This window comes from Palaemon carinicauda, chromosome 11 (assembly GCF_036898095.1).
Source record: "Palaemon carinicauda isolate YSFRI2023 chromosome 11, ASM3689809v2, whole genome shotgun sequence".
NCBI classification, from domain to species: Eukaryota; Metazoa; Arthropoda; class Malacostraca; order Decapoda; family Palaemonidae; genus Palaemon; species Palaemon carinicauda.
The window spans coordinates 132,505,023-132,532,518 of NC_090735.1; the positions used below are offsets into that span (position 1 = coordinate 132,505,023).

General features: G+C 40.0%; 1 protein-coding gene across 2 annotated transcripts in view; it reads left to right on the plus strand.

Annotated features, from left to right (window-relative positions):
- LOC137650221 (MICAL-like protein 1) overlaps positions 1–27,496 on the plus strand; it is a 275,336-nt gene that overhangs the window by 202,101 nt on the left and 45,739 nt on the right. For both annotated transcript variants that reach the window (XM_068383460.1, XM_068383461.1), the window contains exons 2-3: positions 1,757–1,916; positions 4,487–4,805. In XM_068383460.1, the coding sequence (XP_068239561.1) occupies positions 1,757–1,916; positions 4,487–4,805 (479 nt within the window). The remainder of the gene's footprint in view (positions 1–1,756; positions 1,917–4,486; positions 4,806–27,496) is intronic.

Sequence of the window (27,496 nt, forward strand, 5' to 3'; positions counted from 1 at the left end):
ACCGGAGTTAAAAACACCGATTTTAATGTTGCAAATGTTGCAATGTTTCATCACATTTCCGCTAAAAAACTGACATTCATGAATCATGATAGTTTTTTACCACGATGAACATCGACGGGAAAAAAAAACAGGTCAATACCGGAAATTCTTGTAAACTTGCTCAAACTCCTTTTCCCTGGAAGTACAGAAAGTGCGGGATAAACCCAAGGATGTCTGTTCGCTGTTCAGTACAGTTTCTGCTAGATTTCCATACGTCCGTTGGAGAGTTGTTTGAGATTTTACATCAACATAAAGTATGATGTTTGTTTATAGGAAACGGGAAGTTGATTATTTTTTATTTTTAAGGAATGTCGATAGAGAGAGAGAGAGAGAGAGGAGAGAGAGAGAGAGAGAGAGAGAGAGAGAGAGAGAGGAGAGAGAGAGAGATATGCTTTGGAGTTTTCTGGCATCCTGATATGAGAGAGAGAGAGAGAGAGAGAGAGAGAGAGATGAGAGGAGAGAGAGGAGAGAGAGAGAGAGAGAGAGAGAGAGATATGCTTTGGAGTTTTCTGGCATCCTGATATGAGAGAGAGAGAGAGAGAGAGAGAGAGAGGAGAGAGAGAGAGAGAGAGAGAGAGAGATGAGAGAGAGAGAGAGAATGCTTTAAAGTTCTCTTGCATCCTGACATCGGGGAGAGAGAGAGAGAGAGAGAGAGAGAGAGAGATGAGAGGAGAGAGAGAGAGAGAGAGGAGTGAGAGGAGAGAGAGAGAGAGAGAGGAGAGAAATTTCTACCACAATAATTGTGAACTTTGAGTTTTTAATAACTTTCTTTTAATATTATTTAATGACTATCCGAGAGATTGTGTATAATTGAATGAGTATGGGTATGAAGGTACAGGCCAACTTAAAATTATGCACCTTAGGGTGTATTTAGAGATGGTTTTAAAATTTGTTTTAACTGTCATCTTAGTCCTAAATGCATCCTTAACTTGGGTGAACTATTGTATTATTTGTTTCTGTGTTCAAATTGATAATATTGGTTAGTGTTACAGGGAATAATGTTAGAAATAGCAATATCTTCAGTTTATCGGATTTCTAGTGAGAGCTTGTATAGGCTTAGGCTTGGGCGCGCATATTTGAAAGCTGGTAGAACCTACAGTTGACATATATCTTGGATCCAATCATTTAAAACCATCTTTTAACTATTTTCGCGTCAACACGATGTGTTGGCCGCACAATATGTAGCAATCAAACCATTGTTCTCCGGTCTTGGGTAGTGCCATAGCCTCTGTACCATGGCCTTCCACTGTCTTGGATTAGAGTTCTCTTGTTTAGGGGTACACTCGGACAAGCTTTCTCCTGTTTTCTCTTTTATTTCTTTTTAGTTTATATATGAAGGATCTAATTTAATGTTCTTGAAATATTTTATTTTGATTGTTTATTCTTCTCTTGTAGTTTATTCATTTTCTTGTTTACTTCCCTTACTGGGCTATTTTTCCCCTGTTGGAGTAAATGGGCTTATAGCATCTTGCTTTTCCAACTAGAATTATAGCCTAGCTTGTAATAATAATAATAATAATAATAATAATAATAATAATAATAATAATAATAATAGATAATTTGGACGTCTGGTTCTGATAACTTTATGGGGTTATTGTACATATTTTAAACTCAATTCTAGCTTTAATATGCAGCCTGTGTGAATTAACTGTTAATCAATTGTGTATCAATTCTTATTGTTTCTTATTTCTAATTGTTTATTTTTCCTCTATTGCAGACATCATGAGTGTAGAAAGGCGAGGCACCAAGGCCCTGGAGCTGTGGGCCAAAAGGGCCACAGACGGCTATGCTGGCGTCAGTATCTCGAATATGACCACCGCCTGGCGGAATGGTCTAGCCTTCTGTGCTCTCATTCATCATTATAGGCCTGATCTCATGTAAGTATATTCGCATCTTATATATGTATATATGTATATATGTATATATATATATATATATATATATATATATATATATATATATATATATATATATATTAATATTTTTCCTATAACATGAACTTGTTTGTAACCTTAGGGGTTATGGATGCTAACAGTAATTTAAAGGTTTAAAAACGTTGCTCGTGAATGGCAGAAGCGAGGGACAGTGATATTGCCCTATCAAGCGGGACTGACCATATATACATATGATCAGGGCCCAAGGCCCCTCTCCACCCAAGCTAGGACCAAGGAGGGACAGGCAATGACTGATGATGACTCGGCAGATAGACCGACCTATAGGCTCCCCTAAACCTCCATCTATAGCTAAGTAGGATGGTGAGGTTGCAGCGACCAACGAAACCAATAACGAGCTTGAGCGGGACTCGAACCCCAGTCTGGCGTTCATCAGTCAGGGACGTTACCACATCGTCCACCACAACACTTAAAAAACTCAATTTTAATTGGAATTTCTCCGTAAAAATACTGTTCTTTGCCGTATTTCAGTAAAATACAGGCGACCGTAATGCTACCATTCTTTGTTCTTAAATTTTACGGGTTGGTGACCGTAATATCACTTCTTTACGTCAATATAACCGCTTTTAAAACGGTAAAAATTCTGGAATGTTGCCAAACATTTACCGTTTTTAATGCAAATTTTTAATAGTGTAGACAACACCAATTTACTAATGTTTTATCTTGTCCTGTATTCGCATAAAATTCTCGCTCACACAACCAGTAGCCAGTTATATTTGACATTCACGAGTAAAACCACGAATTTTGATTCAACTAGTTAGAACCAAAATATGCAACATTTTAGCTAACAGAACAGTTTCTAATTGAAATTCCTTAACTATAAAACAATCTGTATAGTATCTTCAATTGATTTCAAGTTACCCTAACCGCGTAGAATAACAGCTGAAAATACCATATTAATACAATCTAATTATCCGTTATCAGTTGCTAACTGCGTCTTTTAATCTTTTAACATTTGCATTCATAATCATTATCAATTGATACACCACATTTTCACATTCAAAATTTTGCAACATCTCTAATTCACCCTATGTTCTGTTTCCTGTTTTTTTTTTTTTTTTTTTTTTTTTTTTAGATCATTACAGATTCATGATGCTGTGACCTGTTAATAAAGTTCTTTAATTTTCTCTTTATTATATTCAGGAAAATATCGTAGTCACACCGAAAAGTACAGGTATAACCGATATTTTATTTATCTATTTACCGTTACGATTCAGATGCCCTGCTTGAAAATATGCTCTTTTATACATTCAAAACTTGTGTGAGAGATGTAAATCGAATATATTTTATTGGTTTACGTTATAATGCCTGATGTGGTAACGTCCCTGACTGGTGAACGCCAGTTTCTTTGGTCGCTCCAACCTCATCATCCTTGTGAGCTAATGATAGGGGTTTGGGAGAGCCTATAGGTCTGTCTGCTGAGTCATCAGCAGCCATTGCCTGGCCATCCTTGGTCCTAGCTTGGGTGGAGAGGGGGCTTGGGCGCTGACTATACACACACACACAAACACACACACACACACGCACACACACACATATATATATATATATATATATATATATATATATATATATATATATATATATATATATATATATATATGTGTGTGTGTGTGTGTGTATATATATGTATATATATAATTATGTATATGTATATGTATGTATTATATATATATATCATATATGTATATATATAATATATATATGTATATATATGTATATATATGTATATTTATATCCATATATATAATATATATATCTACATATATACATAATATATATATATATATATATATATATATATATATATATATATATATATATATATATATATATATATATATATACATACATATATATATATATATATATATATATATATATATATATATATATATATATATATATATATATATATATATATATATATATATATATATATATATATATATATATATATGGTCAGTCTCTAGAACATTGTCCTGCTTGATAGGGCAATGTCACTGTCCCTTGCCTCTGCCATTCGTGATCGGCCTTCAAACTTTTAAACCGAATTTCCTCTTGCCATTGACCTTGAAATATGAAATCATGAACATTGGATCTTGAAGCTTCTTTTTATAATCTGGTACAACAAATTAACGTTCACTTCTGTTTGATGTTTTTTGGGAGAAAAACATGAATTCAGTTTCTCAAATAATTCATGATGTACAATGTGTACTATAGACTCTACCATTGATTTTATTCTTGATTGCATCTTATCAAGGTTATTCTACCTTCGACTTGAACATAACACTTATTTATTGTGAGTTAGATATGTGATATAACGTCTTATTTTATTGCAACCATTTTAAAAAATGTAGAATGTTATATCCTGAAAATGTTGAGCATTACTAATCATTCATATTTTCTTAAAACTTAAGAGTATTTATATTTAAGTTATAAAATAGTTTTAGATATACATGAGTTGGAAACTTAGTGAATGTTGTCTTTTCCAGTGATTTCGCTTCACTGAAAGCTGAAAACATCCTTGAGAATAATGCCTTAGCCTTCCGCGTAGCTGAGCAGCAGCTCGGTATTCCAGCGCTCCTGGATGCAGAAGACATGGTGGAATGTGATGTACCAGATAGACTGTCTGTCCTCACGTACGTGTCACAGTTCTACCAGGTCTTTTCTTCCTTGGGCTTAACTAGTCCAAAACGGGTTGTGAATAATAATGCCTCGCCGCCTCCTTCCTCTCCCGCGGGAGTCAAGAAAACCAAGCTATCGCCTTCACAGCCCCAACCAAAGACAAAAACAGAGATCAAGACAGATAAGGTACAGTATGAATTTTACTTATTTAGATGGACATCTTCGTTATTTATTACTTGTGATCAGGGTTGCTAGGTTGGCTTTTTTCGCCCCCCCCCAAAAAAAAAAAAAATCAAAATTTGGCCTTTTTTCGTGCTAGATACTTATATATGGCCTTTTTGAAATTTGTTAGCCTTAAATGCTATATTTTCGGCCTTTTTCTACTATTAGGTTGGCCTTTTTAAAGCTGCAGTTGGTCAGACGTTGGCCTTTTCTCATTTGGAAAACCTGGCAACCCTACTTGTGATTTCACTGGTATGTTGTTTTGGGTGATAGGTGTGAATTATTATTATTATTTTTGTGGGGAGTATCATGTGAGAACTGGTCTACCAGTTGTGAATGATGGAAAGTTTTTGAATGTGGGTTGTGTTAATACTAAAAGTGCTGTCCTCCTCTTGCTGTTCTGAGAAAAATATTCTAAACAGAATATGAATTGAAAGGACAAAGATCCTCAGTATTAGATTCCAGTGTTCTTTCTTTTAGTTGTAAGGCATATAGAAGATTTATGTAAAATGTATATTATAATAAGAAATATTTGTTTGGTTTTGTCTTTTGGGTGTATTATGAAGTAATTTAATTTATTCGTGATTATAGTATTGTCTAGTATTGTCTGTTCATTCAGCATAGAGAGAAATGGGAGTTAAAACTATTGTTGATGATTCTGTTTAAGTGTGACAAAGCATTTCTGGTGAAGCTGTATATGAAGAGGTTCTATGATTTCCTTCCAAGTATTGTATGTATTCTATTTCAACAACAGATCCAAAAATGATAATTTGAGTCTTATTGCAAGCTACTTCCTCAGGCCTACATAATAGATTTATTTCGTTCAAGGAAAATTGTGTCTGTACATCTTACTCTTTTTGAAATATTTAACTTTTCCATGTTTCCTTTCCTCACTGGGCTATTTTCCATGTTGGGGCCCCTGGGCTTAGAGCATCCTGCTTTTCCAACTAGGGTTGTAGCTTAGCAAGTAATGATGATAATGATTTGGTCTTATGATAGCACTGATTAAGTTATGTTGGGTTTCATGACAAATCCATTTTATAATTATTAGCCTTAAATTGCAGAGCTGAATTTGTGAAGTTTTTAAACCCGAATCAGAGGATAGTTAAAAGTGAATTTTGATGTATTTGTGCCTTGGGTACATTGGTAAATATAAACGGCCATTTTAGAATTTTCAGTTACATTATACTTAGTTCGGGAAATAGATTTATTATAATTCACATAGGTTCTTCACTTCAGTATTGCTGTGTATGTAATGAATTTTATTTCCGTTATCCCTTTTCTCTAATTATTGTTTTTTTTTTCCTTTATTGTTTTTGCTCAGGTCAGGTGTACTGTTTTATTAATATTTTTTTTTGCCTTCAACCTAAAACACTCTGAGTTGTTAATCTGTGAAACCAGGACCTATTTCTTGAAAGTTATGGTAGGCATTGGAGAACCTGGCAGTTATTGCTACTAGAGCTGCTATATCAAGTCTTAAGACTGATTTCTAAACCTCCTTCCACTCCAGCCAGAAGCAATTGTCTTATCTTCCTCAGTTTGTCAGATCTTGACTTTCCAGGCCTACAATTACTCTATTTACACAATGCCACATGTATTCACCTCAGTGGCTATATATTCTTGCTAGATTTACTTCCTTCAGGAGATGGGATTTGCCCAGCTAGCATATAATAGGTCAATAATCTTCATAGAGTCTATAGCTTGTGTAGTAGTAAGGAGTTGAGGGAGTTGTTCACCCACGGTATTCTCTTCCAGGTTTGGGGATTTCTCTATAAATTCACGTAATCATAGCAGAACTGTAGGCAGTAGACTTTATTCATGTTATTGCAGACTTCATTTTCTAGAGACAAAAACATCCCCATGTTCTTGCACCTGGTAAACTTTTTGGTATGTGCTGACATCCTGGACAAGGGTGGGGTCCCAAAGGTGGCTGGGGCTTCATGCCTAATTGCGGATCTCTGCTCACTGAACAATTTCTTGCAGCAGACCGCCTCCGGCCCCCCCCCCCCACTTTAGGATGGAGAAAGTAGAGTCAGAGAGACAGTCCATCAGGAGCCCCACAGAGTTTATTCCGTTTATGGGTCGACTCGTGTATAAGATCATTTCTTGTGATAGAACATGACAGAGAAACATTGTCAGGACTATACATAAAGCAACATATCTAATTTCACCAAGCTTGGGAAGTTTTTTTTTTTTTTACCTTCTAGTCTTTCATGAACTTCTTACAAGGTATAATAGTGCATAGAGGGAGTCATGACCAACAAAGCCATATTATTATTATTATTACTTGCTAAGCTACAACCTTAGTTGGAAAAGCAGGATGCTATAAGCCCAAGGGTATCTAACGGAAAATAGACCAGTGAGGAAGGGAAACAAGAAAAATTGAATATTTTAAGAACAGTAACACTATTAAAATAAACATTTCCTATATGAACTAGAAAAACTTGAACAAAACAAGATGAAGAAAAATTAGATAGATTAGTGCACCAGGGTATACCCTCAAACAAAGAGAGATCTAACCCTAAAGAGTGGAAAACATGGTACAGAGGCTATGGCACTACCCAAGACTAGAGAACAATGGTTTGATTTTGGCGTGTCCTCCTAGAAGAGCTGCTTACCATATCTAAAGAATCTCTTCTACCTCAGAAACTATGAAGGAATGATATCAGATATACTGAGCTAAATCTAAGGTGGGTTCAAGATTCATCATAAGAAAGATTATCACAGACAGTATGTATCAGCAGAAAAAAAAATTCTACCTTAAGAGTGGTTATCAGACCCATTTTCTGTAAGGCTCCTTGGAACCTCTTGAGAAATATGAATCACAAGCTTCCACTATGTTGCTTGGCATAGATCGACCCAGCAGTGGGAAAGTTAAGGCCATTCACCCCAATCATACTGGGATGACGTGAATCACTCCCCTGTGATCCTAGGACTAGCACTGGTTTGTCATTCTCTTGCCTCTTGGTTGATTATGTCAGTCTCTGCCAACTGGTAATATATTATTAAATCTGATGCACATAAATAGGTTCTATGACGACTTAGATATGCTAAACCATTATTGTTACAAGCCAAGCTAATAAGATAGAGTTTTAAGCGAAAGGGATCCAAATAGGGAAAGCAGCCTTGTATGGAAAAAGAAATTTGCTCTTGAAGAATAACCTTTAATAGAGCAATAAGAAATATAGCCAAGTGAGATAAACCACAATTCAAAGTAAAGAAAAGATGATTAACTGATAAAGTATGAAATGAGCTATGTGCTAACCTGCTCTACCATAAATGCACCTAGTTTGTAAAATTGAAATACAAGCAGGAATAGAACTTTTAGAATACGGTGCGCTTCATTGAACCTTACATACAAAAAGGCAAGACTGTAATCATTTATGCACTATTTCTTATAATGCAGTATCTAGTACAGTATGGTATTTGATGGGCGATATACCCTAAAAATATCTTAATGCAAATGATGAGAATTTTGAAAAATTTGCCTCAAAACCAGTTCTGAAGAGATTACCAAATACTACTGTATTGTGGACTCGCGGTTCTGTGTGCACAAGAGGACCTTCCAATCTCCTCCCTCAGTGCTTTAGTTGACATGTAAATATATACAGTAGTAGGTTAAAGATATATTTTAAGTAGACGGTCAGGTTTGGGTTTTTGCCAATGTGAATGAGATAGCAGGGTCTGCTTAGTGTGTAAGTTTCCTTTATGTCCCATGTGATCATTATTCTCGCACAATCCTGTATAATTGTCGCTTGTGATTGGCAGAGGCAAAGGACAGTGACTGCCCTAGAGATTGATCATATACAGTATATACCATTCATATATGATCAGCCCCCAAGTTCCTTCTCCATCCAAGCTAGGACCAGGGAGGGCCAGCCATTGGCTGCTGATGACTCGGTAGGTAAACCTACAGGCTCCTTTGCTTTCAAGGATGGTGAGGATGCAGACAACACAAGAAATTACTTAGATTTAGCGGGGCTTAAACCTCAGTCCAGCAGATTGCCAGACAGAGACGTTTCCAATACGTTACCACAACTTTTAAATCTTGAGTAGAGGTAGAATGACTGGCTGTTTTACATCTTTCTTACTCGTCTATTGAGGGGATGTGGCTGCCACAACAGTTACATGTTGGTTGGATGTCTGATACTGGGGAGTTACAAGATGGAGTACATATTTTTGCAGACTACTGTACATCTGTTAAAAAGTAACTCCTCCATCCTCATGGTAAGGGGGAGGATGGGTAGGTGTCTTAGCAAGCATTTCTTGAGATGTGGCTACTTGAACACAACCGACACCATCTCCCTGTTAGGAAGATTGGTTTTCCGGGTACTAGTACTTGTTTCCTTGTGAGCCAGTACTAGCTGAGGCCCTAACAGTATTTACATCCCTATGATTAGCTCTTAGGAGGGTGTTGGAGTTGATTGCCTCCTGGAAGGATGACATGTCTAGGGAAGAAAAGAACCTTCCATTTTCATTTTGGGGAAATTCCTTCCACCAATGAGCGAGTCCCTATTTTAATGGATTCGTGTAGGAACAAATACAAATTTATAAAGTAATACTGTATCAATTTTTTGTAGCTATACAAACCTAAGTCCTTTAAATGAATTTCCCACCTTAACCACCCCTCTATAAGTCCTAGGCCTAAGGAAAAATGGTACTATTCTGTGATGGGCAGATTGGACTTCTCTCTTGTGCCACCTGCCATGAACCAACTATCTTATTGACAATTCAATATCCATTCCAGCACCACTGAAGATGTATCCATATTATAAAGGACTCATTTGCATGGCTTGTATACAGTATATGCAAATTGATTTTAAGATTCATTTTATTTCTTTCCGTCCTACTTTATCCGTATACAGAGCTTCTGTTGTTCATGAATGCATCAAAAGAAGGTTGGGGAGCACACCACCTTGAACCTGGCATTAGAATAGTGGTTCAAACAAGAACGTTGATATCATGTAATTGTATTGGAGCTGCAAGCAGCTCTTCTAGCACTCCAACACTTTTGCCCTCTTTTAACCAGCCCCTAGTTGATGTTGATGAGTGACAATACCACCGTATGGCGTATGTGAACAAACTAGTAGGTACAGAATCGCTGCACCTTATGCCAACTAGCAGTAAAGATCCATGAGTGGGCAGGGCTAAACTCTCTTACTCTGACAGCTTACTTCATTCGAGGCAGAAAATCAATTACCCGACAGCTCGCTTCATTCCAGGCAGATAGAACATCGTATAGGACAAACGGAGCAGGAAGATGCAAGTGGTTGGCTTTGAATGGTCCGTGAATCCTCTTGACTGAAGTCTTGACTTGTGGGCGCGACCAAGATCCTGACTATGTAGGCTTAGCTGACAATTGACCTACTTGCGACCACTAAACCTCAAGCAGCTATGCGACAGCATCGACATTTATAATTTTCCGCTGTTCTGCATAAGGTGGAGTGTCCTAAATTGGGTTTGAGCCACTCCCAACCTCAAGAGCCCCCAAAATGGCCCCAAGTAGAATGGCACCTGAACCTCATACTTCTGATAGAAACTCCAAGGGAATTGACTCCTCTTCCCACCCTGTTATGCCAACCACACGCCCAGATCGTCCACCACACGGTAGAATCCCCTGGGCTTAATACATGGTTATCCAGCATCTCTTCTCAGGGAAAAATTTTGCGCTAAGTTGCTTGAAAGATGACTGCATACCTGCGGAAGTCTTCCACCTTTGTGTATCAAGCCAAGTGGGCCATCTTCTGTTGTTGGTGTTATGGAAGAAGCGCTTTTCCTCTTGGACCGTCTATCCGATTCATAGCCGAATTTTTACTTTTATCTTTGAAGCGTAAGAAACCTGAATTTTCATTACCTACAAAGTTGAGCTTAGGAATCATGGGATTAGTTTCAAGCCAGTTGGAACATGAACTTACTCCCACCTAAGGATGAGTCTCCTATGTAAAGGGCGAGGGTTTGTAGCTGTGCTGGACATGTTTTTCCTAACTCTACAAATCTGTGTCCCTTACTTATACTTTCTTGCCATCACTAACTTCCTAGAAAGTCCCATCTGCAATCGTAGCGATTACAGTACTCTGTGAGGAAGGGGGTGGTTAGAGCATCTCCGTTTCCATTTGGTAACTACCAACCAACTATTTACACCTCGTTATAAAATTTTAATTGCTGTGTACTATATTCCAGCTTCACTGTTATCCCTCCTACGTAAAGTCTTCAGGTTTGTACAGTTAGGAAAAATACAAATTATCTCCAAGTTCATCATTTTTGGCTCTGGTAGCTACAGATTTTAGAATATGATCAGTGAAGCTTGATGTAAGAAGCAGAAAGCCCTGTAGGAAGGTAGTGCCACCAGTGCACCCCAAGTTGATCCCTATAAGCATTATTTACAGTATGTTATTTTGTAGCAGCTCTTTGGCCCATTGTTACTACTTTTTAGAAAGCCTTTCTCTTTATTTCTGCTCCAGCTTCCGGTTTTTCTGTTCAACTTCCACTTCTTAAAACAACTTTGAGGATATCTTCCAAATGCACTTTTGATGTGAATGGCCAACTCAACCTTAAGTGCTGGGTCATATGGCCAAAGTTGAATATAATCTCTCACATGTTCAGCATTAGGTATATTGTGAATCTTAAACTTTTAACTTTTTTATATTTTTAATTTGTATTCTTACTAGTGCTGATGAAAATTGTACGATCACAAGCATAAACTCAAATTGTTCTCGTGTTGGCTTTGATCTATCTTATAGATAGAATTATTTACATAGCAGAAATTTTTCCATTTGTCTTACCAGGTTATATTTTTGGCAACTAAAAAAATTTCACGTTGTGCTGTTTACCTCTTCATACTCATAAGAAAATTAAGTTTAGGGAGTACCCCAGATACTTGAAAGACATGAAGTACATTACAGTAATTAGTATTTACAAATTCACCCCAATAGTTCTCTTAATAATATAGTTAGTAGGGTGTCACACTAATTTAGAATTTGATACCATACAACAAGTCCACCCAGTAGTTTTGTTAACAATATAATTAGGGTGTCACAATAAATTAGAACTTGATATCATAAAACAAGTTTGCCCCAGTAGTTCTGTTAATTATATAGTTAGCAGGGTGTGGCATTAGATTAGAACTTGATACCATAAAACACGTTCACCCCAGTAGTTCTGTTAATAATATATTTAGTAGGGTGTTACACTAGATTAGACCTTGATACCATAAAACAAGTCCACCCCAATATTTCTGTTAATTTAGTTAATAGGTGTCACACTAATTTAGAACCTGATACCATAAAACAAGTCCACCCAGTAGTTTTGTTAATATTATAGTCCAGTAACTTGTTTGATTACCATTTAAAAATGAATTTACTTACGGATTAGAAACTTCCTCAGAGATGGTCTCTTTGTGTGTCCATCTCATTTTTCCCCCTAGCCATGAAAAAAACAAAAAAAGGCAAAAACAGACTTTCCCTTCTGTTAACTTCTAACAGAAACCTCTGCACATGCGTTAGGATTGTCATACTTAAGTACTTGGCAACTTAGTCCTCTTATTTTTAATGAAATAGAATTACTACGAAGCATACTGTACATACTAATTATTGCCAAACATGCGTGTCTATTATTATTAATAGCTAAGCTACATCCCTAGGTGGAAAAGCAGGATGCTATAAGCCCATGGGCTCCAACAGGAAAAAATAGCACGATGGGGAAAGGAAATAAGGAAATAAACTATATAAGAAGTATTGATTAATAATGTCAACCATCTTGGCATCCTTAAGCTTGCTTATATGGGAGTTTATACACTCGGTAGTATTTAAGAGAACAAAGGCAGACAGATTTACAGCAATTTAAAAAAAAATTCCTGTGCCTGAGGAGCTGTACACAGAAATTGTCTGGAGTTAATACCGTCGATTTATTTTGTTTAGCCTTTTCTTGTAGATGATATTCCTTGGGGCTAATACAGATGGCATCTAATAATGAGGGTCTTTAGTACAGTTTTCCCTTAAACATATTATTTTTTTTTATTTTTGGTAAAGCATTGAATAGTGATTCAGATGGAGGACAGTTTTTGGTACTTTTCATGACCAACAAATTATTCTAACAGGATTTTTTTTATTCTTAGGACATTAGCAAAACAATTCCAAATCTTGTGAAAAAATGCAAGTAAAGTAACTGTAAGGTATTGATTGTAGATGTAACACTTTATTAAGTATCTAATTACCCTTTTCACCACCCAGAGATTCAACAAAAACTTATTATAAAAGATATTCCATCCTAAAAGGTTTGGGAATTCTCAATATGGTTCATACTGTTCACAATAATAAATATTTATTTTGTAAGTACTATAGTATACTGCTTTTTTTAATGCACCATTGCTTGGGCTACCCAGTTGTCTTATAGATATTTTATGAAATAACAATAATACAGGTAGTATAAATATATTCAAGTTTTGTTGTACATGTTTATGAATATCCAATCTAGATCTTATAGAAATACGCATAGAAATACGCATCAATTTTTTAACTGTTATAAGACCGTGCTTCATATAATTTAAAGTCTATAACTGCAATTTTCTTCAAATCAACATAATTTAAAGTCTATACTATAACGGCAATTTTCTTCAAATCAACATAATTTAAAGTCTATACTATAACTGCAATTTTCTTCAAATCAACATAATTTAAAGTCTATACTATAACTGCAATTTTCTTCAAATCAACGACAATTTTAAAACTTTTACAGTACTTTTATTTGCTCATGCAATTAATAAATAGCTCATGCATACAGTCAAACAGTATAGTATTTTTTTAAATCTTCAGTTTAAAAATTTTTTTGCCATGATAATAAAGTGGTAATTTTCACTCTTTGAATGAAGTAGAAATATTTAAATAATTGTGCTGAGGAGTAAGCTATTAAACAGAATTCCTTTCCCTGGAAGAAGTGAAATATAAAGTTGATATAGAATACCTGATATAATAGCCTATTGTAAATAGGTAATTAAGTAATATGTAAATACTCAGGTATGTTATGATCCATACTGAAATTATAAGATGGCCTCTCTTGAAATTTTATACAGTTGAAATTATATTAGCATAAGGTGTTAGGTGTAATTGAAAAAAATAATCTTGTTAAGTATTGCATATATCTTTTATTCATGCATTACATAACAGTACCTGTATTCACAATGACAGTGTTCTACCAAGGTATGAAAGCGTTATTAACTTACTTTTGAATAGTTTGAGACAATTTTATGCCAGATTAGATCAGATTAATTGCTTGAAATGGCTTTTTGATATTTTGCATTTACAATACTGTACTGTACTGTACTGTAATAAACTTTTAAAGAATGTACTTTGGCCTCGCTATGTCGATGCTTTTAAGATGACTATTGTAGGTAGGGAAACGCTTTTATAGCCAGCTAAAGTTACTGAAAAGGATCAGTGAAAATATATATTCAACAAGCACTGTTTCAATATACTGTATACTTGAAGCAGTTGTAGAAAAATAGCTTTAGTTATTTGTTGAAGTAGATGCTGAGTATTAGAAATACTGATACAGTATCCAAAAGCTAGTATGACTAAGTAGGACTCTTGCTTTTTTGTTGGTAAACTTTAAGTAGCACCATATAGACTAATTCAAGTAGTGTTGATTAATCACCTGTTATTATATGAAGTGGTAGCCTTTCATACCAGGAAAGGAATGATAGCATATGTATACTGTACTTATTCATGTTCAGTTATCTTTTTGGTTACCAGATGGTAGTAAAATATTAGTAAAATGGAAAAATTAATCTTACACTGGGGACATTAGAGAGTTGTCTGTGTACTTCCATCGCCAAGCTACAGTATTTTGGGCTCAGTCCAGCTAATCTTGGTTGAACTCAATTGTTCAAGTGTACAAAAGTTAAATTTACCTTACATTGTAAGGATATACAGTTAGATAAGTTTGAGGTTATAATTTGCCATTTTCTATACCAAATGAGGAAACTTTTAGAATATTTATTTAGACTTTTTTTAACCCTTTTACGACCCAAAGGACGTACTGGTACGTTTCACAAAACTCATCCCTTAACCCCCATGGACGTACCGGTATGTCCTTGCCGAAAAATGCTAGAAAAAATATTTTTTTCATATTTTTGATAATTTGTTGAGAAAATTCAGGCATTTTCCAAGAGAATGCGACCAACCTGACCTCTCTATGACAAAAATTAAGACTGTTAGAGCAATTTAAAAAAAATATACTGCAAAATGTGCTGGGAAAAAATAACCTCATGGGGGTTAAGGGTTAGAAATTTCCAAATACCCTGGGGGTAAAAGGGTTAAGTATAAAAAAATTTTTATGTTAAAAAAACTGTTTTTATTATATTAAGGTGTTTGATCACAATTGCTGATCATTTAGGTACTGTATAGAAAAGGAAAGTTTTAACCGTTTTACCCCAGGCTATTTGGAAATTTCCAACCCTTAACCCCCAGGGGGTTATTTTTTTCCCAGCACATTTTGTAGTATATTTTTTTCTAATTGCTCTAACAGCCTTAATTTTTCAATATTAATCTTACCCGATAATCATGTAGCTGTCAACTCTGTTGCCGACAGAAATCTACGGTCGGGATACGCCAGCGATCGCTATACAGGTGGGGGTGAACACCACAGCGCCATCTGTGGTCAGGTACTCCAGTACTTCTTGTCAACACCACCTCAATTTTTCCTCTGTCGTGCCTCCGGCTAGACCTACATGGATACGCTGTTGATTCTGGAGTTATTTCTCACGATTTGGTGATGTATTTGCTCTAGAGTTTAGCCTTCGCTATTCAGGAAGCTTTATCATTAGCTTAGCAAGTTTTTGGAATTAATTTGATTTAATTTTTGATTTAATTTTGGTGACGAAGAGAGTATGAACTCTCTTTCACTTTTAAATGGCCGACCCTTCCCTTAGACGGAAGTGTTGGTGTCGAAGAGAGTATAGACTCTCTTTCTTAATTTTGCTTAACAAAAGTTATAGATTTATTTTATATCTCTCCGCCTTTTATAGGCCTCTTCGATTAACTTCCTTTTATTATAAACTTATTAAAATTAATTTTTATATTTGTTTATATTCGACCTTTCCTAATAGTAGGCGGTCTTTTCTTGGAACCGAAGTTAATTAACATTGAGCCCGTCATTTCGTTTTTACCTGTTAACATATTATGCTATTTTAATGTTTTTGAAAGAATTTCTTTGATAGTCTCGTACTGTTTTCAAAGTTGAACTAACGTTTTGTTTTGTCTCTGCAGTTGTTGACGTTCAGAACGTTCAACTTGCGCTCTATCGTTACGATAGAGAGAGAGTATTCACGGTGTCACGTTGCAGTAAGAGTAGAACGATTCTAGCGTTTTGTTCATTCTTTCTTAGCTTAAATGGTTTTAATTCTAATAAAGGAACTTTTTATTTGGGAAATCTTTCAGTTTTTTTCCTTTAACAATAATATGTTTTAACGATATATATAATTGGGCTCATCTCTCAGGTACTAAGTCAAGAGAGAGAGAGAGAGAGAGATAGAGACGGAGGGAGAGAGAGGAGGATAAACGTTTCGTTCAAGCGGGTAACGTTGTTATCGTTTTTGCTCTTCTCCCTAGTCTCTTTAGGGGAAGAAGGTAAACGTTTCTAGAGTTTTATTCTTGTTCTCAGGCTTTATGCGGTGAGAGATTTTATACGTAGTTTATTTGATCTAGTGTTTAGTCTCTTTTCCAGCCACTGAATTATTTATCTTTCATTATGTTTTTCTGTTACATTGTAATACTGTTTTCGCAATTACTAACTTTTAATGAAGGATAGAATTGCGTGTTTCAGGTACAAACCCCTTAAAGTTTCGAGTTCAGTGAAATAAGTGCAAACAGAAAATCAAAAGTGATAAAGTGATAAGCGCAAAGTGTTACAGTGTTGCGTTCGAGGGTTCGTCTGTTCGTGCCAGTTGTTCGCCTAGTCTGGGACCTCTTACAAGCTCCCAAGCCCAGGGGAGAAGTAACGTCGAAGGACTTATGGGTTCATCAGGCCTTGATCGACGAACAGACGTTTCCCTCCGTGGTTTCGGGTGTTACCAACTCACGTAGCCGACGTGATCACCCCACCCACACAAAGACGAGAGAGCCCTTTTATTCCTCGTCTGCGGAAGAGGTTTCTCGCAGAAACCATGGACCAAATCTTGCAGCTTTTAAGTGCAAGTCGGTCCCTTCCGCGCAAGTCCAACTCCTAGGTGGTGCCATTAGCACTGGGTCAGTTCGGACTTGCTGCAGTACGACAACTGCACACCTCCCAGAGAGGCAAGGTGGTATCGCAACAGGCAGTAACTCCGTCTGTTGCTGCACCAGCTGTTTTAGACCCTCAGTCTCAACGGACAGTAGCTCCGTTTGTTGTTGTCTTTCTTAAACACTAGTGGTCTATGCTGCAGACAATGCAGTCTCAGCTTGCGGTGTTGATGCAGGAGTTTCAGGCAGAGAAGGTTAGCACACCTCCTCCTGCGAGCGCTCCTCCACCTCTGCGCAGTCCACCCTGCCAGACGTATGATGTTGAGGCTCCTCCTGCCTCCATGCGTGAGCTGCCGCATTGGGAGTTGCCAGGTACCAGCGCTATGCAGCAACTTCCACTTTCCTTGAGGCAGGAGCCTCATGCTATGCGGCAACCGCCTCAACTCCTGAGGCAAGAGCCTCAACTCTTGAGGCAAGAACCTCTACTCTTGAGGCAAGAGCCTCAACTCTTGAGGCAAGAACCTCAACTCTTGAGGCAAGAGCCTCAACTCTTGAGGCAAGAACCTCAACTCTTGAGGCAAGAGCCTCAACTCTTGAGGCAAGAACCTCAACTCTTGAGGCAAGAACCTCAACTCTTGAGGCAAGAGCCTCAACTCTTGAGGCAAGAACCTCAACTCTTGAGGCAAGAGCCTCAACTCTTGAGGCAAGAACCTCAACTCTTGAGGCAAGAACCTCAACTCTTGAGGCAAGAGCCTCAACTCTTGAGGCAAGAACCTCAACTCTTGAGGCAAGAACCTCAACTCTTGAGGCAAGAGCCTCAACTCTTGAGGCAAGAGCCTCTCTCTGCGCAGCCACCTCCTCAACCCTTGAGGCAGACGCAACTCTTGAGGCAGGAACCTCATGCTATGAGGCAGCCGCCTCAACGCATGCAGCAACCGCATTCTTCACAGCATGAGCCTCTCTCTGCGCAGCTACCTCCTCAACCCTTGAGGCAGACGCAACTCTTGAGGCAGGAACCTCACAGGAGCCTCATGCTATGCGGCATCCTCCTCAAACCATGAGGCAGGAGCCTCATGCTATGCGGCATCCTCCTCAACCCATGAGGCAGGAGCCTCATGCTATGCGACAACCTCCTCTACCCATGAGGCAGCCTCATGCTATGCGGCATCCTCCTCAACCCATGAGGCAGGAGCGTCATGCTATGCGGCATCCTCCTCAACCCATGAGGCAGGAGTCTCATGCTATGAGGAGCCTCATGCTATGCGGCATCCTCCTCAAACCATGAGGCAGGAGCCTCATGCTATGCGGCAACCGCCTCAACCCATGAGGCAGGAGCCTCATACTATGCGGCATCCTCCTCAACGCATGCGGCATGAGCCTCATCCCTTGCAGCATGAGCCTCATCCCATGCAGCATGAGCCTCATCCCATGCAGCATGAGCCTCATCCCATGCAGCATAAGCCGCACGCCATGCAACATGCTCTGCTTACCTTACAGCATGCTCTACATACAGCATGCTCTGCATACAGCATGCTCTGCATACCTTACCGCATGCTCCTCAGTCACACATCTTTGGTTGTTGCCAACTCACTAGACTGTCAAGCAGTTTCATAACGTTGCCTTCTAGTCTGCTGCTTTTGCACCAGTGAAACCCTCACTGAGAGAACTTAGCTTTTCTCGGATATGGTTCCTGTAGATGAGAAAGTGCTATTCTCCCTCCTTCTGATATTCCCTTGAGGACTCTGTCATTTGGAGAGGAGCCTTTAGCTGCTTAGCCTCCTATGGACTTTTATTTAAGCATAACATGCTTCCAGGGAGGGTAATGGTTCCACTTCAGTCGCTAACCCCGTCTGTTACCACACCTGCTCCCATAGACCTTGAGCTTTGTTGCAAGACATGCAGTCCAAGCTTAGTCCTTGTTAGAGGATTTTTTGTTTACGGAGTCAGTGTGTCACTGGGAAGACGTTCAACAACCAGCAGAAGTGACTTGTTGTGACGCAGTGCGGCAACCTCAGCAACCCGATAAGGAGTTGTCTGTACGACCCAGACAGTCTAGATAGCTTCGGGTTGTCGCTGTACTCCCTCGCTTCCCCATGGTTGACAGTTCACAGACTGTGCAGCAGTACCATGATCTTGTGTCCGGCTCCGTCAGACGACTAGCTTTTAAGAGCTCCCACAAGTCGTCGCTGTCTGGAGATTCTCAGATGGACTATGGATCTGACCAAGGAACTGGGCCTCCTGGTCAATTTTGAGGAGTCCCAGCTCGTCCCATCCCAGACCATTGTCTACCTGGGTATGGATCTTCAGAGTCGAGCTTTTCGGGCTTTTCCGTCGGCCCCAAGGATCTACTAAGACCTAGATTGCATCCAGAGCATGCTGAGAAGGAACCGATGCTCAGTCAGGTAGTGGATGAGTCTAACAGGGATACTTTCATCGCTGGCCCTGTTCATCGAGTTAGGGAGACGCCACCTCCGCCCCCTTCAGTATCATCTAGCGGCTCACTGGATAAAGGACATGACGCTAGAGACGATCTCAGTTCCTGTTTCCGAAGAGAGGAGGTCTACTCTCACGTGGTGAAAGAACAGCTTTCTTCTCAAGGAAGTCTACCTTCGGCTGTTCAGAAACCCGACCGCCGTCTCTTCTCTGACGCATCAGACACGGGCTGGGGTGCGACTTTGGACGGACAGGAATGCTCGGGAACATGGAATCAGGAGCTAAGGACACTTCACATCTATTGCAAGGAGCTGTTGGCGGTTCATCTGGCCTTGATAAACTTCAAGTCCCTCCAGCTTAACAAGGTGGTGGAGGTGGACTCTGACAACACCACAGCCTTGGCTTACATCTCCAAGCAGGGAGGGACTCATTCGTGGAAGTTGTTCTAGATCGCAAGGGACCTCCTCATCTGGTTAAAAGATCGAATGCTCACGCTGGTAACGAGGTTCATTCAGGGCGATATGAATGTCATGGCAGATCGCCTTAGCCGGAAGGGTCAGGTCATCCCCACAGAGTGGACCCTTCACAAGAATGTTTGCAGCAGACTTTGGGCCCTGTGGGGTCAGCCAACCATAGATCTGTTCGCTACCTCGATAACCTAGAGGCTCCCGTTGTATTGTTCTCCGATTCCAGACCCAGCAGCAGTTCACGTGGATGCTTTTCTGCTGGATTGGTCCCATCTCGACCTGTATGCATTCCCGCCGTTCAAGATTGTCAACAGGGTACTTCAGAAGTTCGCCTCTCGCAAAGGGACACGGCTGACGTTGGTTGGCTCCGCTCTGGCCCGCGAGAGAATGGTTCATAGAGGTACTGCAATGGCTGGTCGACATTCCCAGGACTCTTCCTCTAGGAGTGGACCTTCTATGTCTACCTCACGTAAAGAAGGTACATCCAAACCTCCACGCTCTTCGTCTGACTGCCTTCAGACTTTCGAAAGACTCTCAAGAGCTAGGGGCTTTTCGAAGGAGGCAGCCAGAGCGATTGCCAGAGCAAGGAGGACATCCACTCTCAGAGTCTATCAGTCTAAAGGGGAAGTCTTCCGAAGCTGGTACAAGGCCAATGCAGTTTCCTCATCCAGTACCACTGTAACCCAGATTGCTGACTTCCTGTTACATCTAAGGAACGTAAGATCCCTTTCAGCTCCTACGATTAAGGGTTACAGAAGTATGTTGGCAGCGGTTTTCCGCCACAGAGGCTTGGATCTTTCCACCAACAAAGATCTACAGGACCTCCTTAGGTCTTTTGAGACCTCAAAGGAACGTCGGTTGTCCACTCCAGGCTGGAATCTAGACGTGGTCCTAAGGTTCCTTATGTCATCAAGATTTGAACCTCTCCAATCAGCCTCTTTTAAGGACCTCACATTAAAAACTCTTTTCCTCGTGTGCTTGACAACAGCTAAAAGAGTAAGTGAGATCCACGCCTTCAGCAGGAACATAGTTTTCACATCTGAAACGGCTACATGTTCCTTGCAGCTCGGTTTTTTGCTAAAACGAGCTTCCTTCACGTCCTTGGCCTAAGTCGTTCGAGATCCCAAGCCTGTCCAACTTGGTGGGGGACGAACTGGAGAGAGTACTTTGCCCAGTTAGAGCTCTTAGGTACTATCTAAAAAGGTCATAACCTTTACGAGGACAATCAGAAGCCTTATGGTGTGCTATCAAGAAGCCTTCTCTTCCAAGGTCTAAGAACTCAGTTTCTTACCTATTCAGGCTCCTGATTAGGGAAGCACATTCTCATCTGAAGGAAGAAGACCTTGCTTTGCTGAAGGTAAGGACACATGAAGTGAGAGCTGTGGCTACTTCAGTGGCCCTCAAACAGAACCGTTCTCTGCAGAGTGTTATGGATGCAACCTATTGGAGAAGCAAGTCAGTGTTCGCATCATTCTATCTCAAAGATGTCCAGTCTCTTTACGAGAACTGCTACACCCTGGGACCATTCGTAGCAACGAATGCAGTAGTAGGCGGGGGCTCAGCCACTACATTCCCATAATCCCATAACCTTTTTAACCTTTCTCTTGAATACTTTTTATGGGTTGTACGGTCGGCTAAGAAGCCTTCCACATCCTTGTTGATTTGGCGGGTGGTCAATTCTTTCTTGAGAAGCGCCGAGGTTAAAGGTTGTGATGAGGTCCTTTAGTATGGGTTGCAGCCCTTTATACTTCAGCACCTAAGAGTCGTTCAGCATCCTAAGAGGACCGCTACGCTCAGTAAGGAAGACGTACTTAATAAAGGCAGAGTAATGGTTCAAGTCGTCTTCCTTACCAGGTACTTATTTATTTTATGTTATTTTTGAATAACTAATAAAATAAAATACGGGATACTTAGCTTCTTTGTTAACATGTATGCTGGTCTCCACCCACCACCCTGGGTGTGAATCAGCTACATGATTATCGGGTAAGATTAATATTGAAAAATGTTATTTTCATTAGTAAAATAAATTTTTGAATATACTTACCCGATAATCATGATTTAATTGACCCACCCTTCCTCCCCATAGAGAACCAGTGGACCGAGGAAAAAATTGAGGTGGTGTTGACAAGAAGTACTGGAGTACCTGACCACAGATGGCGCTGTGGTGTTCACCCCCCCCTGTATAGCGATCGCTGGCGTATCCCGACCGTAGATTTCTGTCGGCAACAGAGTTGACAGCTACATGATTATCGGGTAAGTATATTCAAAAATTTATTTTACTAATGAAAATAACATTTTTGTCATAGAGAGGTCAGGTTGGTCTCATTCTCTTGGAAAATGCCTGAATTTTCTCAAAAAATTATCAAAAATATGAAAAAAGAAATTTTTATAGCATTTTTTTCAAAGGACGTACCGGTACGTCCATGGGGGTAAAGGGATGGGTTTTGTGAAACGTACCAGTACGTCCTTTGGGGGTAAAAGGGTTAACATCAATTTTGCAAGTGTTTTCCAGTTACTGTTCTGTACAAATATAATTAAATCATTTAAAATATTCTCAAAATGGACACACTACCAATGAAATTGGAAAGTTGAATTCATTTTGGTCAGTTTTTAAATGCATGTCTTTAGAATTTACACTAAATAAATATATATTGCATGGTTTTGACATTATGAATGTATATTGACCTTCGTAAAAATAATCAATACCAAAGGAACAATACTGACCTGAATAAAATGGCTATAGTAATGAGGGAAACACTTGAAGGGTTATTCCACATGTAATTACAGTAATAAGTTTTTACTGTTAAAGAAGGAAACTATTTTGGCTGAAGAGTACCTTCGTAGGTATAGTAATTGTTAATTCTTATTGAAGAGGTCAGGGAGCAAGGTGTTAGTTGTTTGAAATGCAAAAATTATGAAATTAAAGTTTTCTCTCTTAATGCTTTGTGAAACATTGTACTTCAACAGTGGTTGTATGTGACTCTTATCTTCTTTCCTATTTTTTTTTTAGTTTTTATTTGTTTTTTCTGCCTGGCAGAAAATTAAAATTTTTTGTGGTCTCATTTCAACAGCAGACCTTTATAAAGCTTTGTATCATGAACTGTGGCTTGTATCAACCTGCTGTACTTTCAATAGTTATAAAAAATTCACAGAATTTTTTTACTAGTTGCTCTTTTATGCTGTAACAAAAACCCACATTCTTTTTGGAAAAAATTACTTTTAAATATATTAGAGGTTTGGGGAGCTTTGTATCTGTGGATTTTTTCCACATTATATAATACAATATTAGGATTTTAGTGCACTGAATAGTTTAGGACTTTGTTTATTCAAATTATATTCATAGTGAGAAATATTTTGGAACGAGAATATGAAAAATTAAGGGCTGTCAGTTTCTATGTAGTAACTGCACTATATTTATAAGAATTTTGTCGATGACAAGATAAATTTCCTTATTTTTACTCTGAATCTGATAAATTTTGACACTTTTCTTGACTGTCTCCTTCCTTTTCCTAAACACTCCTAAACAGTTCTCACCAATTATCCTACTGTACGTCCTTCTGAAGCTGTCTTGAAACAATTTATAACTACAGTTATATTGCTTTAATCACACTTTAATATTAAGGGAAATATTGTGAAATATATATTAATTTCATATGCAGGTACAATATTGTAAATACAGTACAGTGACTATATAATTTTAAATCAAAGCAGATTTTTCAATATTAATCTTACCCGATAATCATGTAGCTGTCAACTCTGTTGCCGACAGAAATCTACGGTCGGGATACGCCAGCGATCGCTATACAGGTGGGGGTGAACACCACAGCGCCATCTGTGGTCAGGTACTCCAGTACTTCTTGTCAACACCACCTCAATTTTTCCTGTCGTGCCTCCGGCTAGACCTACATGGATACGCTGTTGATTCTGGAGTTATTGTTCACGATTTGGTGATGTATTTGCTCTACAGTTTAGCCTTCGCCATTCAGGAAGCTTTATCATGAGCTTAGCAAGTTTTTTGGAATTAATTTGATTTAATTTTGGTGACGAAGAGAGTATGAACTCTCTTTCACTTTTAAATGGCCGACCCTTCCCTTAGTCGGAAGTGTTGGTGTCGAAGAGAGTATAGACTCTCTTTCTTAATTTTGCTTAACAAAGTTATAGATTTATTTTATATCTCTCCGCCTTTTATAGGCCTCTTCGATTAACAAAATGCGACCTTTCCTAATAGTAGGCGGTCTTTTCTTGGAACCGAAGTTAATTAACATTGAGCCCGTCATTTCGTTTTTACCTGTTAACATTTTATGCTATTTTAATGTTTTTGAAAGAATTTCTTTGATAGTCTCGTACTGTTTTCAAAGTTGAACTAACGTTTTGTTTTGTCTCTGCAGTTGTTGACGTTCAGAACGTTCAACTTGCGCTCTATCGTTACGATAGAGAGAGAGATTCACGGTTTCACGTTGCAGTAAGAGTAAACCGATTCTAGCGTTTTGTTCATTCTTTCTTAGCTTAAATGGTTTTAATTCTAATAAAGGAACTTTTTATTTGGGAAATCTTTCAGTTTTTTTCCTTTAACAATAATATGTTTTAACGATATATATAATTGGGCTCATCTCTCAGGTTCTAAGTCAAAAGAGAGAGAGAGAGAGATAGAGACGGAGGGAGAGAGAGGAGGGTAAACGTTTCGTTCAAGCGGGTAACGTTGTTATCGTTTTTGCTCTTCTCCCTAGTCTCTTTAGGGGAAGAAGGTAAACGTTTCTAGAGTTTTATTCTTGTTCCCAGGCTTTTTGCGGTGAGAGATTTTAAACGTAGTTTATTTGATCTAGTGTTTAGTCTCTTTTCCAGCCACTGAATTATTTATCTTTCATTATGTTTTTCTGTTACATTGTAATACTGTTTTCGCGATTACTAACTTTTAATGAAGGATAGAATTGCGTGTTTCAGGTACAAACCACTTAAAGTTTCGAGTTCAGTGAAATAAGTGCAAACAGAAAATCAAAAGTGATAAAGTGATAAGCGCAAAGTGTTACAGTGTTGCGTTCGAGGGTTCGTCTGTTCGTGCCAGTTGTTCGCCTAGTCTGGGACCTCTTACAAGCTCCCAAGCCCAGGGGAGAAGTAACGTCGAAGGACTTATGGGTTCATCAGGCCTTGATCGACGAACAGACGTTTCCCTCCGTGGTTTCGGGTGTAACCAACTCACGTAGCCGACGTGATCACCCCACCCACACAAAGACGAGAGAGCCCATTTATTCCTCGTCTGCGGAAGAGGTTTCTCGCAGAAACCATGGACCAAATCTTGCAGCTTTTAAGTGCAAGTCGGTCCCTTCCGCGCAAGTCCAACTCCTAGGTGTAGCCATTAACACTGGGTCAGTTCGGACTTGCTGCAGTACGACAACTGCACACCTCCCAGAGAGGCAAGGTGGTACCGCAACAGGCAGTAACTCCGTCTGTTGCCGCACCAGCTGTTTTAGACCCTCAGTCTCAACGGACAGTAGCTCCGTTTGTTGTTGTCTTTCATATACCCTAGTGGTCTATGCTGCAGACAATGCAGTCTCAGCTTGCGGTGTTGATGCAGGAGTTTCAGGCAGAGAAGGTTAGCACACCTCCTCCTGCGAGCGCTCCTCCACCTCTGCGCAGTCCACCCTGCCAGACGTATGATGTTGAGGCTCCTCCTGCCTCCATGCGTGAGCTGCCGCATTGGGAGTTGCCAGGTACCAGCGCTATGCAGCAACCTCCACTTTCCTTGAGGCAGGAGCCTCTTGCTAGGCGGCAACCTCCTCAACCCTTGAGGCAGGAGCCTCATGCTTTGCAGCAACCTCCTCTACCCATGAGGCAGGAGCCTCATGCGTTGCGGCAACCTCCTCCATCCCTGAGGCAGCAGCCTCATGCGTTGCGGCAACCTCCACCATCCTTGAGGCAGCAGCCTCATGCTATGCGGCAACCGCCTCAACTCTTGAGGCAAGAGCCTCTCTCTGCGCAGCTACCTCCTCAACCCTTGAGGCAGACGCAACTCTTGAGGCAGGAACCTCATGCTATGAGGCAGCCGCCTCAACCCATGAGGCAGGAGCCTCATGCTATGAGGAGCCTCATGCTATGCGGCATCCTCCTCAACCCATGAGGCAGGGACCTCATGCTATGAGGAGCCTCATGCTATGCGGCATCCTCCTCAACCCATGAGGCAGGAGCCTCATGCTATGCGGCAACCTCCTCTACCCATGAGGCAGGAGCCTCATGCTATGCGGCATCCTCCTCAACCCATGAGGCAGGAGCCTCATGCTATGCGGCATCCCTCCTCAACCCATGAGGCAGGAGCCTCATGCTATGAGGAGCCTCATGCTATGCGGCATCCTCCTCAAACCATGAGGCAGGAGCCTCATGCTATGCGGCAACCGCCTCAACCCATGAGGCAGGAGCCTCATACTATGCGGCATCCTCCTCAACGCATGCGGCATGAGCCTCATCCCTTGCAGCATGAGCCTCATCCCATGCAGCATGAGCCTCATCCCATGCAGCATGAGCCTCATACCATGCAGCATGAGCCTCATACCATGCAGCATGAGCCTCATCCCATGCAGCATGAGCCTCATCCCATGCAGCATAAGCTGCACGCCATGCAACATGCTCTGCTTTCCTTACAGCATTCTCTACATACAGCATGCTCTGCATACAGCATGCTCTGCATACCTTACCGCATGCTCCTCAGTCACACATCTTTGGTTGTTGCCAACTCACAAGACTGTCAAGCAGTTTCATAACGTTGCCTTCTGGTCTGCTGCTTTTGCACCAGTGAAACCCTCACTGAGAGAACTTAGCTTTTCTCGGATATGGTTCCTGTAGATGAGAAAGTGCTATTCTCCCTCCTTCTAATATTCCCTTGAGGACTCTGATATTTGGAGAGGAGCCTTTAGCTGCTTAGCCTCCTATGGACTTTTATTTAAGCATAACATGCTTCCAGGGAGGGTAATGGTTCCACTTTAGTCGCTAACCCCGTCTGTTACCACACCTGCTCCCATAGACCTTGAGCTTTGTTGCAAGACATGCAGTCCAAGCTGAGTCCTTGTTAGAGGATTTTTTGTTTACGGAGTCAGTGTGTCACTGGGAAGACGTTCAACAACCAGCAGAGGTGACTTGTTGTGACGCAGTGCGGCAACCTCAGCAACCCGATAAGGAGTTGTCTGTACGACCCAGACAGTCTAGACAGCTTCGGGTTGTCGCTGTACTTCCTCGCTTCCCTATGGTTGACAGTTCACAGACTGTGCAGCAGTACCATGATCTTGTGTCCGGCTCCGTCAGACGACTGCCTTTTAAGAGCTCCCACAAGTCGTCGCTGTCTGGAGATTCTCAGATGGACTATGGATCTGACCAAGGAACTGGGCCTCCTGGTCAATTTTGAGGAGTCCCAGCTCGTCCCATCCCAGACCATTGTCTACCTGGGTATGGATCTTCAGAGTCGAGCTTTTCGGGCTTTTCCGTCGGCCCCAAGGATCTACCAAGCCCTAGAATGCATCCAGAGCATGCTGAGAAGGAACCGATGCTCAGTCAGGTA